The sequence below is a fragment of the Nannospalax galili genome, unplaced genomic scaffold (assembly GCF_000622305.1).
Source record: "Nannospalax galili isolate Female #2095 unplaced genomic scaffold, S.galili_v1.0 scaffold809, whole genome shotgun sequence".
Taxonomy (NCBI): Eukaryota; Metazoa; Chordata; class Mammalia; order Rodentia; family Spalacidae; genus Nannospalax; species Nannospalax galili.
The window spans coordinates 2,682,216-2,697,747 of record NW_008360015.1 but is presented as its reverse complement, the minus strand read 5'-3'; the positions used below and the strand labels follow the sequence as shown (position 1 = coordinate 2,697,747).

The following is a 15,532-nucleotide window of genomic DNA, read 5'->3' as shown; positions in this document are numbered from 1 at the left end:
ACACTCACATGACATACATCCACATACATACATGCACATTTATAAACTAAAATGAATCTTGTTTTTGCTTTTTGTTTTAAAAAAAAAAAAAGGTGGATCCTCCTACCTCAATTAACCTAATAAGGATAATCCCTCACAGGTGTACCCAGAAAGCAACCTAATCTAGATAATCTTTCAAAGGTATACCAGAGCTTGTCTCCTAGGTGGTTCTAGGTCCTGTCAAGTTAACAAGCAATGTTAACCATCACAGTACTTTTATGTTTACCCAGTGTATGTGATGATAACACTGTGGTATGAGTCTGTCACGACATGAGTTTGACATAACAGAACAGATGCGCCTCAGTAGTATAGATCTTGAAACATCCTGAGTTAAAATAATTTAGCCTATCAGACAGATATTAGAGTGGAAACCAATCCCAGTGTGACTCTGAATTGCTTTTCTATGTTCTTCCCTTTGATCCTACTCATCTGAAATATTCTTTTCCTTTCAGCTCTGTCTGATGTAGAGATGGTGGCACAAACAGTTGTTTTCATTTTCGCTGGCTATGAAACCACAAGCACCTCCATTTCCTTCATTATGTACTTTCTGGCCACTCACCCTCATGTGCAGAAGAAACTTCAGGGTGAGATCGATAGAGCTCTGCCCAATAAGGTGAGTGGATGGTACCCAGAGAGCGAGGGAGGGTGAAGGATTGACAAGAGCATGTCTCATCCTTGCATTGAGTGTCTTTGCTGAGAGACTAAGCAATGTTTTTTTTTTTTCCACCAGTCAGCAGGAATCTAAAAAGAGAAACGAGGGGGCTTACATAGGACATGAATGCTACCCACAGAAATGTATGCCCTTTTAATACAGTTCTGGCCCTGGTGTATCTGTTACCTATGATGACAATAATACCAAGTAAGAAACACCCAGAAAACCTGTGTGGTGTTTAAGAATAAGCATCAGTCACTCAAGTGTCTGGACACTTAACTGTGCTGATATTCCTGGAAGTGCTCTATCCTGGTTGTTTCCAATGCAACTGGCATTCTCTGGTCTGGGCATTTTGACCCAGTGCTGCTCCAAATAACTTTGCCCTCCTGGTCTGTAGCCAGAAGTGAAGAACAAGGTGTGAGCCAGTGTCTCTATTCCTAAGTCAAAATCTTTGTTTATTTTTATTTGCATATGTGAGTATTTTTACCTGCATGTATATAAGTGTACCACATGGGTGCAGTACCCACAGAGGTCAGCAGAAAGCATCAGATCCCCTGAAACTAAAGTAATATATGGTTAAGTCACCATGTGGGTGCTGGGAACTGAACCTGGGTCCTCTACAAGAGCAACAAGTACTCTTAACTGCTGACCCATTTCTCCAGTCCCTTAACATACTATTTTTAAAGATTTTATGTATTACTTTTATTTTATGTGTATGAGTGTTTTGCCTGCATGTATGTAATTGCACCCATATGTGCAATGCCTGTGGAGGTCAGAAGAGGTATTGGATCTGCTGGAACTGGAGTTATAGACAATTGTAAGCTGCCATGTGCGTTCCGGGATCCAAACCCAGGTCCTCAGCAGCCAGTGCTCTTAACCAGTGAACCATGTCTCCAGTCCTATGCCATTTTTGTGAATTCTTTGAAATTTTTATATAACGTATTTTGATCATATTCACCCCTCCACTCATCCCCATAAAAGTCCTCCCAGGTCCACCCTCTACCTCCCTGCACTGCCCCCAAATTCATGACCTCTTTTCTTTGTTGTTTTTAATAACACACTGAGTTCAGTTTGTGCTGCTCATATACTCTATAGTTGGATATCAAGGCTAGTTCCATATCTTAGCTATGGTGAACAGTGCAACTATAAACATATTTGCAAGTATCTCTGTGGTATGTTGACTTAGAGTCTTTCCAGCTTATACACAGGGATAGCAAAGCTGGGTCACATGATAGTTCAGGTATTTGTATGTGGAGGAATCTCCACACTGACTTCCGTGGTGGCTGCACCAATTTATAATCCCACCAGCACCAGCATTCACAACTATTTCTTTTCCTGATAACCATTTGATTTCAAACAGTTCTCTTTTGCTTGCAAAATTTCAAGTTTCTTGCCAAATTTTTCTTCTGTGGTGTCTATATGTGTTTGATTTTTACCATCATTTTGCTACTTTTTTCTTCATTGCTGACTCTTCTTTCCAAGACCTAGACTGAATTCATCTGCTTGTTAATATCCACATCGGGATCCTTGATCAGTTTTGCTAGTAAAAACTTTAATCCAGCACTTTATTCTATTTCACTCTCTTTGAATTCAGTTGTTCAAGAGCCACGATCTTCAGAGGAGTCGTATTACCTTGTTTTTTTCATATTTCTTTTGTTTCTATGATGCAGTTTATGCATGTGGGTTTGGATATCTGTGAGGAAAACATACTTTTAAAAGCCGTGAAAACAGTGCTGCTAAAACTGTCACAAAAAGAGAAAGGGGGAACAGATAGAGTCAAAAAATAGTGTTGGAGCATCTTTCTGTACCTTCAGAAACTGGAGACTGCCCGTTAGCCCACTGTGTGCACAGCAGAGAAGTCGGTTGAACTTCAGGACCCTTGTCTTTCCAGTTTTTATGCTAGTGTTGAGGCTGTATTGGAGTGGAGTCTGATGTCCCCAAGTGCCACCATCATGTTAGTAGTTCCCTTGCTTACCAGTGCCTCTGCTGGCCCAATATAGCTTTATGGCCTAGTCGGGTTCTCTCCTCACTGAGACTCTCCAGTTCATATTCCCTAAGTGACTGCCACTTTAGCCCTCCGTTTTGTGAGAAGCAGCCACAGCACTTTGGTTTGTTCGGTGGAATACCTGCTTGTATGTTTCCAATACCCCCTGAGCATTGTCTCCCCCTGCTGGAAGGATGCAGCTGTAGATGGCTATCAAGTAGACCACTGGAGTTAGAGTTTGGGGTTCTACAGCAGGGGATAGTAGAAAGGTGGCTCCAGAGACGATGGAACTGAAGCACAGAATTGTCAAACTCCAGAGTTATCCTCAGTTGATGAGGTCTTGCTCTAGGTCCTTCCTCAGCCTCCTGTCACCTGTACTTTACAGTTTGTCTGTATCTGGCCCTCCCACTCTCTACATCTGTCACCCAGAGCTGACTCTTGCCCTAAGGCTTGTGAATTCAGGCTCCCTGCCTTGCCGTTATTTCCATTCTCTGGCCCCATCAGGAGCTCAGTTTCCAACAATAGGTTCTCTGAGTCAGACCCAATTCTCTCCATTGCTGGCGGAATCATTGTCTCACCCAAATCTGCATCGGTTTTGAGGCATGTGAGGGTTCGGGGCTTGTCTTGATAGTAGGACTCCCAGTCTCGGTTAACCAGCTCCTGCTTGTTTACCTTGTGGAGGGGCTTACTGTCCCCCAACTGAGGAGCTAGGCAGCTGGAGCTGTGTTCAGTTTGGCTCCTTTTCCCTGAGTCATCCATCTATTCTGTCACATATGTCAGCTGTCCTAACACTTCCTTTGTGAATTTCTGAAGCTCTTCCTCTCTTTCTATCTTTGGAAGACGTTTGTTTTCTCATACTAAGTTTCTATCTTCATCGGGCACACGGAGGCAGCACCAGGTCTGCCATCTTACCCAGAATTCTTCATTATAAATTTTCATTGAACTGGCCTTGACACCTATAATCAAAGGAGCTACCAAGCAGAGACTGTAAAACCTAATGTGGATTATAAGTAAGGAGCTTATTCCTTTCAGTGACATATTCCCTTGCTATAGGCTTATGGTCTCTATGGAGATGAGACAGCAACTTTAGTATACTTTGCTTGAATGTAATTGTAATGTGTTAGTCATCTATGCTCATATGGGCAAGAAAAATCAGAATGTGACAATGCTGGGGATTTAAGGATGGGCAGGGGACTGTCCCAGATGTCTCCTTTATTCATAACCATACCTCACAGCCCAACGGGCTATGATCATGTCAAAGGTTATGATAGGGACTGGGGAGATGGCTCAGTGTGAAAGCTGCTTGCTGTACAAGCATGAGGACCTGAGCTCAAATTCCCAGAACTCAGGTTAAAAACCAAGCTTGAGGGCAGGAGAGATGGCTCAGTGGTTAAGAGCACGACTGTAAAACCTAATGTGGATTATAAGTAAGGAGCTTATTCCTTTCAGTGACATATTCCCTTGCTATAGGCTTATGGTCTCTATGGAGATGAGACAGCAACTTTAGTATACTTTGCTTGAATGTAATTGTAATGTGTTAGTCATCTATGCTCATATGGGCAAGAAAAATCAGAATGTGACAATGCTGGGGATTTAAGGATGGGCAGGGGACTGTCCCAGATGTCTCCTTTATTCATAACCATACCTCACAGCCCAACGGGCTATGATCATGTCAAAGGTTATGATAGGGACTGGGGAGATGGCTCAGTGTGAAAGCTGCTTGCTGCACAAGCATGAGGACCTGAGCTCAAATTCCCAGAACTCAGGTTAAAAACCAAGCTTGAGGGCAGGAGAGATGGCTCAGTGGTTAAGAGCACTGGCTGCTCTTGCAGAGGACCCAGGTTCAGTTCCCAGGACCCACACAGTAGTTAACAACTGACCATAACTCCAGTTCAGGGTATCCAACACCCTCTTTGGGCCTCCACAGGCCTTGTACACATGGGTACACTTATATACATGCAGGCAAAATACTCATACACATAAAATAAAATAAATAAAAAATTTAAAAATCATTATAGATATAAAATGATTAAGACTAAGAGTTCCTACTAATCAGTGGTAAACTCTGGAGCTTCTAACAATATAACAGCACTGTACAAACTGAATTAAATGTTCATTCTACACCCGGGTGTGGTGGAACACACCTTTAATCCCAGCGCTCAGGAAGCAGAGGCAGGTGAGTTCAAGGCCAGCCTGGTCTACATAGAAAGTACAGGCCAGCTAGGGCTACAGGGAAACCCTCTCTCAAGAAGACCAAAAAGAAAATGTTCATTCTAAACCTCATATGAGGAAAATCTGTTCTTCTTCCCAGGCCCCCGTCACCTATGATGCCCTGATGGCGATGGAGTACCTGGATATGGTGGTGAATGAATGTCTCAGACTGTACCCCATTGCTAACAGACTAGAGAGGGTCTGTAAGAAAGATGTTGAAATCAATGGAGTGTTCATTCCCAAAGGGACCGTAATGATGATACCAACATATCCTCTTCATCGGGACCCAGAGTACTGGCCCGAGCCTGAGGAATTCTGCCCTGAAAGGTACAGAGACTCAGGAGGGGCATTCTCACATGAACAGGAAGGTTCAAACTTATTAGCATGTCTTCCTGGAAATGACATACATGTGATTTTGTATTCCTTTGCATCTGTCTTTTTGGAATTACAGTTTTTTTATGTGTATGTCTATGTATGGTTATGGGCACGTGAGTGCAGCACCTGTGCAGACCAGGAGAGGGTATCAGAGCCCCTGCATCTGGAGTTGCAGGAGATTGTGAGCTGCCCATCTTGGGTGCTGGGAACTGAACATGGGTCCTCTGCAAGGGCAGCAAATGCTCTTAACCACTGAGGCATCTCTCCAGCTCCTGGAATTAAAACTTTTTTAAAAATTTATGAAATGATGATTATTGTTGAAGTTGAACAAAAAGACCAGAAAAAATAAATATATGACCACCCAGAGTCCCAAAATATTAATATTAGTTAATATTAATAAGGTGGCGTGGGTCCTCATGTACATATGTCTATGAAACCTAGTATAGCATAATTTTAGTTGTATTTTGAATCACTATTTACTTAAAGCGAATTATACCCTATCCACTATGTCATAATAGTTGTGTCTTATTTAGTGACCTTGGTCTCCTGTGATTTACTTTAACTCATAATAGTTGTATCTTATTTAGTGACCTTAGTCTCCTGTAATTTACTTAAGCACTATGTAATTTTAGAAGTGTGGATTTTTTTTTCAAGGATTCTATGATATTCCCAAGCTCCCTGAATTTATCACTAGCTTTAGAATATCTTAATGATATTCATTTGTGTGTGTGTGTGTGTGTGTGTGCACAAGTGTCATAGCACATAACGTGTGGAAGTCAGAGGACAGTTTGTGAGAGCCAGTTCACTCCTTCCACCATGTAGGTCCTAGGAATCAAACTCAAGACATCAGGCTTGTCTGTCAGCACCTTTACCTGTTGAGTCATCTGGTCAGCCCTATCATCAGCTTTAATAAATGTTTCCATCATCCATTTGATTAGGAATTTCTTCCTGGATCCTCCAATGTAAGTGTAAATGTATATGTGGAGACCTTGAAGTCCCCCTCCCAGATGGGTCAAGTAGCCTCCATAAGGACAGAGGAGACCATGGGTGCTGCCAGTCCTGTCTCAGGCCAGCTTCTAAACAATCTCCATGACTGGTGACTCTAAAGCCCAGGTCACCTGCCTCTAGATGTCTGAGACATTCTTCCTTTTAGACAACCTGAGCTTTCTTGTAATTGTCAAGGTCAGACATCAGGCACAGTTTTAGTTTAGAAATAGTTGGTGTTTCCTTGTTGGATTAGAAAGCAAAATAGGGAATAAAATTTAAGACTGATGAGTAGGACTTGGAGTCAGACTTCCATTGCCCATTCACCCTACATTTCTATGTGTCAGGGGCCTTGTCTTGTTAGCAGTGATGTTCTTAGTGCCAACCTTATGTCTGCACAGTATACTTTTGGGAATCAGTTGACCGATTCCTCTCTTTTCTCAACCAGAGAATCTGTGTGTTCTCTCCAGCCTCAGTTTCCCCACCCCCTGTAAGTTCACAACTGAAATTCAGAGACCTGTGGCTGTAGTTCTCTATGATTCGTGCAGTCATCAAACAGTAAGTGCTTACCACATGTCAGGACTGGACCAATCATTGAGAAATTTGAGCGTTAACACTGTGTAGAATACTTGACCTATACTTCAGTGTAATCTACATCACAATACTTTATAGTCCCTTGTAGGAGTGCACATGTGTGTTTGTAGGGGGTGCACATTTATGTGTGTTTCTTGGGGGTGCATATGTATAGAGGCATGTGTCCACACATGGATGAGCACCTGTATGTATTGGAGGTCAGAAGACAACCTAGGATGTTCCATCTTTTGTTTGAGACAGGGTCTGTCATTGGCCTTGAACTTCACCAAGTAGGCTAGAGGAGATGGACAGTGAGACCCAGGGATCCAGTTTGTCTCCATCTCCCATGTGATTGTTGCTGGGATTACAGGCACACACCACCATGTCCAGCTTTCTGTGGGGGTTTTCAGGATGAAACTCAGGTTCTCACACTTCCAATACAAGTGCCTTATCATGTGGGTCATCTCCCAAGCCCTGTACACACATTGTATGTATCTCCTGTTTATCATTTTCCCCAGCAACCCTCCACCCATATGAGCACCGTATCCACACACAACCCAAACTGTCCCCACGCCCATGCTCTTTCATACTATATCATGTGTAAATACTTCATATTTTCCCAGAGTACAAAAAATTTTAAAGCACACAATTATGAGGTCCTTGCCACTTCAAAATCTATTTTTTTCACTTATACAATCAACTTATGGGACGTCGAATTTGAATTAATTCAAATCAACACGCTCAGTGGAGAAGGTAGACATGGGAAGACAGTTGTGGTGATACAGGAGAGATGCTTCCTTTACCCTAGAAACTACCTGACTTTGACCACGTTAATGGACAGAAAACAAAAGAGATTCTGAGAAAGAGGAATGAGAGGAAGATGACAAGGAGAGTAAGGATGAGGAGAGCTGCAAAGAATGGAGTGAAAAGAGAGGAGGGGCGAAGGGGAGGGAAAACGGCATTTCAATAGTGACGCTTCACTTTCTCCCCAGTGAGCAAATGACCAGCCTAAGCGTGAGGCACCCACTGTCCCTTCAACTTGTCTCCTTCCAGTGTGTCTTTCAGAGCAAGAACATATCACCATGCTGAATGGAATTATGTGTTTAAAGATGTGTTTCCTCTCAAAGAGAATTCACCTCAACCAAAATGTAGGGAGCTCCCACATTTTGGTAGGAGAGGGAAGGGATGTCAGGTTACGAATCTTACAGTCAGATACTTGCAGTAGAGTTTTAGTGCCAGGCCCACAAATGTACCCTGCATGATCTTGGCTGAGAGTTGTAAGTGACAACTCCAAACATGCAACACTTGTGGTCTTTATCTTTGTTAACTTGTTTTCATCCGCCTTTTTGTCCCCAGGTTCAGCAAGAAGAACAAGGACAACATCTAATCCTTACGTGTACCTGCCCTTCGGAAATGGACCCCGGAACTGCATTGGCATGAGGTTTGCGCTCATGAACATGAAACTCGCTGTCATCAGAGTCCTGCAGACCTTCTCTGTTCAACCTTGTAAAAAAACAGAGGTGAGGAAGAAAACTTCCTCTGTAAATAATATTTCGGCTTTTCTTAAACTTAAGCCTTTAAACAGAAAAGAAACTGATCATTCAGTTTAATAATGTATGGGACAAAAAATATGTTTGAAGTCAGGTATGAGCTTTAAGCTCCTTCTGTTCTGGAGGTATAAATCTGTGCCCAAATAAGGCACAAATAGAGAAATTATGCCCCGTTGATGCAGACTAGCATAACATGATTGTATGCAATCTCCTCGAAACTGAGCACAACTCACCTGGACATGGGGGACTGTTGTGCACACTCATAGATGCAATGATCACCTTGTCATGGTTTATGAATGGTGGCCTTCACCAAGACTTAACAGAGGCCCTCAGGTATCAAGAGATTTCAAACACTGGCTATGCTTTGAAAATACCAAGGAGTTTTACTATTTCACTCAGAATGTGGCCCTAAAAACTGCACACTGTTTCCCATGTACAACCGACACTGAGAATCACTAATTTGGAGTATTAGGAGATATGAAGAACTCTGACCATTCAAGGCAATTGAAACCCTTTGCTCTCACATTTCAAGGGTTTTGCTTCAGAAAAACTGGGTCCCATTCTGCGTTTTCATAAGTTCATGTGTATTCTTCCAGCTCTCCTCTTCACTATAATTCAAGTTCAAATCAATGCCCAAACCACTGAGAGAGGCTTTCTCCATCTTACCAGGGCCCATTTGTTCCTCTTCCCCGTTATTGGTTCCCAAGGGCTCTTTTCATCATTTAAGTCAATATTTCATCACTAAACTGCTCACTTTGATTCTCTGTTTGCTCTGGCTTGAAGAATCCTCAAAGTCCTTGTATTTCATTCATTTTACTCCTTATGTAAACCAATGGTGTTTTGCTGGGGAGTGTACAAGTGAAATTCTTCGTTGTACTTGAAGGAGTGCTCGCCAGTTTTTGGTGTTTTTAAGTGCAAATTTTCATCTATTTTTATTTTTAATTTTTTTGAGACAGGGTCTTCCTATAGCCTCAGTTGGCCTGGAACTCGCTCTGTAGACCAGGCTGGCCTAAATCTTACATAAACCCCCTTCCCTCTGCCTCCTCAGTGCTGGGGTTAAAGGCTCGCACCACCACACCCATCAATTTTTAAGTTTTTAACTAATGTCATTTGTGTATATGAATATGGATATATATAGATAGCTTTCTGTATCTTCAGAGAAAACACATACATGTTGTTGGAAATTTTGAAATAATAAGAGACTACATTTAGAGGAAGTCTTGAAATATCTCCCCTGAAAAACTTAAAGACAAATATGTGTTGTCCTTAAATTAATTAGTGGACATACTAAATAAAATATTGACAGACAGGCATAGGCTCTAAGACTTGTGCATGTAATATGCAGCCCCTTCTTGTTCAGTTGTCTTTCTTCATGGGAGGTAGGAGGATAGGTCCAGGGCTGCAGGATAACTGTCCTGTGAGTATGTGCAGGAGTTTACACAGACGAACAGACAGAGCATTTAGTCTCAAAATCAAGCAGGCCTCTGGGACACCTGGCAGGCTTGGGTCCCCCATAATCTTATACTCTTCCCATGACAATTTACTTTCTCTTCACTATTGTGATCAAATTACTCATTTGGAGGCTCCTCCATCTCCACAAGACTGGAGAGACTGGGGCAAAATGATTAGTGAAAACAGAGTGACTCAAAAGTTTCCCATTTTCACCATCCTTGGAAGCTAAGAGACGATGGAAGGGAACAACACACAGTGCTTCCTAAAGGCATTTCCCCATCATTAAACTGGATGGTGTCCAGGTACCTTAGAAGCGGAGTCCTCCCAGTAGATGTGTGAGAGCTACCTACTCAGGATTACCTTGCAAGTTTCAATGAACATAAAATTAATTTCCTATAGCCTTCAAAAATGGTTTTCCATATACCCAAAATGTGGTCTAAAAATTAAAAACTCAAACTTTCCAATTAAATTTTGAATCAATAAAGAACATAATTAAATGAGATTTTTTTTCTTGGGCTCTATATACAAAAGATATTCAATAACTATTTTATTGAATATACAGATAAAGGGATGTTTTCACTATACAGTCTCAATGAATATATACATATAAAGAATTCAAGATATAGGACACGAATATGTGATATAGTTCATGTTTGTAAGGCATCTTTGTCCTTAATGTGTCTCTTCTGCTTTGTCTCTGTGATTGCTGGCAGTATATTTATTGTTTTTCACTGTGCTTGTTCCTCTCCTGCAGATTCCCCTGAAATTAAGCAGCCAACCACTTTTGCAGCCAGAAAATCCCATCATCCTAAACATGCTGTCAAGAGATAAAACCACAAATGGAGCATGAATATCCCCTCAGGATTTCTGCTGTGTTCTCCAAGGAGGCTGTGTCACTGAACACCAGAGAATTCTATTTGCTTTTTTTTTTCTTTTGGTCTTTTTGAGATAGGGTCTCCTTGTAGCCCCAGCTGTCCTGGAACTCACTATGTAGACCAGGCTGGCCTTGAACTCACGAATTCACAAAGAACCGCCTGCCTCTGCCTCCCAAGTGCTGGGATTAAAGGCGTGCGCCACCACGCCGGGCTCAATTTGCTTTTTAATGAAATCAAGATAGAATACACCTAACCAACTGCCTTTGATGTATGATCAGGTACTCAGTAATTTATTGAGCTTGCTCAGTATCTGTGCAGACTAGCCTCTACTGTTGATTTAAAAGAATGATGGCCAGGCGTGGTGGCACATGCCTTTAATCCCAGCACTTGGGAGGCAGAGGCAGGCGGTTCTTTGTGAATTCGTGAGTTCAAGGCCAGCCTGGTCTACATAGTGAGTTCCAAGCCAGCTGGGGCTACAGGGAGACCCTGTCTCAAAAAGACCAAAAAAAAATGATGAAGTCAATGGCAGATATGGAGAGTCATCTTCTTTTCCTCTCAAGATATCATCTCCATTCATTCCGGTTCGCTTCATCAGTTCTGAGCTCTGACTGTAGTAAGCATTTCTCTGTAATTTTATCAGTCATTGTTAATAAAATGGGAAGAACTGTGGTGACTCTGATAGTAAGTGTTTATCTATGTGTTCTTTATGATATTTTTAAATATTTTATTTATTATTTTTATTTCATGTGTGTGAGTGTATTGCCTATATGTAGGTGAGTGCACGTGTCATGCAATGCCAAGGAGGTCCAAAGAGGGCTTTGGATTCCCCTGGAACTGGAGTTAAGGATGGTTCGTAGCTGTCATGTGGGTGCTGGGAATCGAACCCAGGTCCTCTGCAAAAGCAGTCAGTGCTCTTAACTGCTGAGCCATCTCTCCAGTCGTTCTTTGTGATATTTTATGATATTGAGAATATTAATAAATATATCTTTCTGGAAATTTATGATGTCTTTACACACATTCATGGAGGTAAATACTAAAATACTGTATCTGTAAAAACAAACCCACTGAACCATCTCTCCATCTGATCACTGTATTCACTTTTGGTGTAAGCCTATTTTGATCTCCATTTGATTGTCACAGTTTGATGATTTTGATCCACTTTGGCACATTGCCTGAGAAACTCAGAGTTTAATTCTGTCACTTTTGAGACATTTTTAAATATAACTCAAGTGAGGTGCTAATATTCTTATTATTAGGTTTGATCAATCATCTTCTTCCCCTCCCCTTACATTTCTGGACGGCCATGTTTTCTTACACTTCTTTGGAATCTGTGATGGTTAGTGTTAATTGTCAACTTCACAGAATGTAAAAATCTCCTGGTAGATAGGCCTCTCGGCATGCCTATGAAGAATTTTCTTCATTAGGTTAACTGAGGTGGGAAGACTTACCCACTGTGGGGGCACCATTCCCTGGCTGGGACCCTGAGCTGTGTACATGGAGAAGGGAGCTGGGCAGCACCATTCATTGACCTCTGTTCCTGACTGCGGATGTCATGTGACCAGCTGCTTCAAGCTCTTGCTGCCTTGACTCCCCCTCCATGATGGACTGTACCCTTTGTTTGAGCCAGAATAATCCCATTCTCCCTTCAATTCCTTCTTTCAGGATATTTTATCCCAACAACAGGAAAAGAAATTAAGACAAAATCCATCTTGAACGCTCTGCTGTTCTAAAACAGAAAACGGAAAAATAATTGAGTCATAAGTTACTTGAGCAGCCAAGTTAGAAGTGTTAGGCAGTTTCTTTTGCTATCAGAAGCTTCACAGGGTTCTTCCTTTTCAGATTCTATCCTTCCATTCCCTTCCTGAGTCACTGAGTCTAAAACCATTGGATAGAACACATCAAGATGGCCACATATTGTAGAAGAGGGAATCGTGGTGGCTCCAAGTGAGACTCAGTAGGTTGGAGAAGGTGTCTAGAGATGGGGCCTGGCCTACACGAGGGATGTCCTTACTCAAACAGCTTTTGCTGCAGTGAGGTGTCGAGAACCCAGGTTAAGTGAGAAAGCATCTGTGAGTGGGAAGAGGTGGGGGAAGTTGGATCTATAAAAATGATCAGAAGAGGGGCTGGAGAGATGTCTTAGTGGTAAAGAGCACTGACTGCTCTTGCAGAGGACCTGGGTTTGATTCCCAGCACCCACATGGTGGCTACGAACCGTCCTTAACTCCAGTTCCAGGGGATCCCATGTCCTCTCTGACCTCCGCAGCATTGCATGACATGGGTACATTCACATACATGCAGGAAATACACTCATACACACAAAATAAAAATAATAACTTAAAAAATGATCAGAAGACACTGCATACATGTTTGAAATTTTCACAGAATAAATAAAAAATATTACTTTCAAAAAGAGGGCTGGCAAGATGGCTTAGTGGTTAGGCACACTTGCTGCACTTCAGTTCCCAGCATCCACATCAGACAGTTCACGACCCCATACAACTCCAGCTCCAGAGGAGCCAACACCCTCTTCTGGCCCCCACAGCTGCATGCATGCACACACACACACACACACACACACACACACACACACGTAAATAAGAATAAAATAAATCTTTTTTAAAAAAGAATTGATAATAAAAGAAGGGGAGCTATGAACAGGGGGAAGGTATGAGAGGAAGCATGATCAAAGTATGTTATATACTTCATATTCCTAAGAAACCCAGTACTAAGTGCAATGAGTATATTCAGTGGGGAAAAAAAAGAACTGATCAGGGGCTGAAGAGATGGCTCAATGGTTAAGAACACCAGCCACTCTTGCAGAGGACCTGGGTTCAGTTCCCAGTACTCATACGGCAGCTAATAACTGTTCTTAACTCCAGTTCCAGGGATGCCCTCTTCTGGCCTCTGCAGGTGTTGCTGGCATGAGGCACACTTACATATACGCAGGCAAACCATTCATACACATTGTGGTGGTTTAAATGAGAATGTTCCCCCATAGTCCGGGCTTTGAACACTTGGTCCATGGTTTTTGGCACTGTTTGGGCAGGGTCATGGAACTTTTAGGGGTTTTGGCCATGCTGGAGGAAGCACATTACTAGGGGTGGCCTTTTAGAGTTCTTTAAGGCTTGCCAGATTGTCTGTCTCTCTCCTTCCTGTATCTGCTTGAATATGTGATCCCACAGCTTTCTACTCCTTCTTCAGATGATGGACTCTAACCCTCTGGAAGTGTAAGCTAAATAAACTCTCCCTTCTATAAGTTGCATTGGTCAGTGTTCTTATCACAGCAACTAAAATGAATAAAACAAAACAAAAATGAATAAAATATTTTTTAAAAAAGAATAGTGGGGGCTAGAGTGATGGCCCAGCAGTTAACAGCACTAGTCGCTCTTGCAGAAGACCCAGGTTCAATTCCTAGCACTCATATGGCAGCTAACAACCATCTGTAACTCCAGTTCCATGGGATCCAACACCTTCTTCTGACCTCTGCTGGCACTGCATAACATTGATGCACTTACATACATGCAGGCAATATGCTCATACACAAGACCAAAAATAATGATGATGATGATGATGATGATGATGATGATAATAATAATAATAATAATAATAATAAAGAACAGTGGAAGCCCAGCTTCTGACTTTTACATAGTAAAAGGAGTCAAATTCAGAAAGGAAGAAACTGGAATGAACCTCTATGAAGTCAGGGTAGAATGGGGTATTTCAGTGTAAAGTCATGTGCTTCTAAATAGGTAGTCAATGAAAATGTCAGAGGGTGGAGAGGAGAGAAGAGAGAGAGAGAAAAAACATTCCTATTACCCAACAGTGATGTTCTACCAGAAATAAGCACAACTAGTTCTTGGCCTATGGATACCATTTTTCATTGTGGGAGCCCAGGCTCTCTAAGGAAAAAGCAGATTACAAGCCTGGGAAGCCCAAGCTGAGTTTCATAACACCTTGTAGCCGAAAACACATGCATGCTCAAAATTAATGGGAATATACTGAAGTACAGACTTTAACCACTGACCTAAATCACCAGGAAACATCAGGTCAACCAGATGTAGATTGCTGTCCTATGAGTGAGGAACTATTGGCAACTGATGGCTTCTGGGGGTGGGGGGAGTCATTGTTTTAGGAGTATGACCACTTGTAGGTTCCTCATGCCCCAGTGAATGACCCCACACCCATGCACATATGAGCAGCACTAACTGGGTGAATGAAAGAAAGGTGAAAGAAAAGAAAGGGAGGGAGGGATGGAGGGAGTGTGGTGGCTCATGCTTAAAACCCAGCATTAGGGAGGCTGAGACAGGAGGATTAGGTAATTCAAGGCCAGCTTGAGCAGGGAGGGAGAAGGAAGGAAGGAAAGAAAGAAAGAAAGAAAGAAAGAAAGAAAGAAAGAAAGAAAGAAAGAAAGAAAGAAAGAAAGAAAGAAAGAGAAAAAGAAAGATAAAAGGGCTGGAGAGATGGCTCAGCGGTTAAGAATACTCACTGCTCTTGCAGAGGACCCGGGTTCCATTCCCAGCACCCACATGATGGCTAAAACCCATCCTAACTCCAGTTCCAGGTGATCTGACACTCTCTTCTGACCTCCATGGTCATTGCATGACACAAGTGAACTTACACACATGCAGGCAATACACTCATGAACAACATAAAAATAATAAATAATATAGTTCTTTTAAAGGAGGACATGAACTTGGGAGGGAGATGTGATGGGGATTCTGGAGACAGTTGGACAATGGAGTAAAGACTGGATATAATCAAAATACATTGTATACATGTATGAAATTTTCAAAGGACAAATAAAATTTTTAAACGTATACCCACGGAAAAATGAAAG

At 42.0% G+C, this 15,532-nt stretch overlaps 1 protein-coding gene across 1 annotated transcript in view; it reads left to right on the top strand.

The window, feature by feature from the left end:
* LOC103726480 (cytochrome P450 3A25-like) overlaps nucleotides 1-10,792 on the top strand; it is a 39,583-nt gene extending 28,791 nt beyond the window's left edge. Inside the window, 5 exon segments of the mRNA XM_008824075.2 lie at nucleotides 492-652; nucleotides 4,987-5,213; nucleotides 8,175-8,202; nucleotides 8,204-8,338; nucleotides 10,575-10,792. Of these exon segments, the coding sequence (XP_008822297.2) occupies nucleotides 492-652; nucleotides 4,987-5,213; nucleotides 8,175-8,202; nucleotides 8,204-8,338; nucleotides 10,575-10,670 (647 nt within the window). The 3' untranslated portion in view covers nucleotides 10,671-10,792.
* The last annotated feature ends 4,740 nt before the right edge of the window (nucleotides 10,793-15,532 follow it).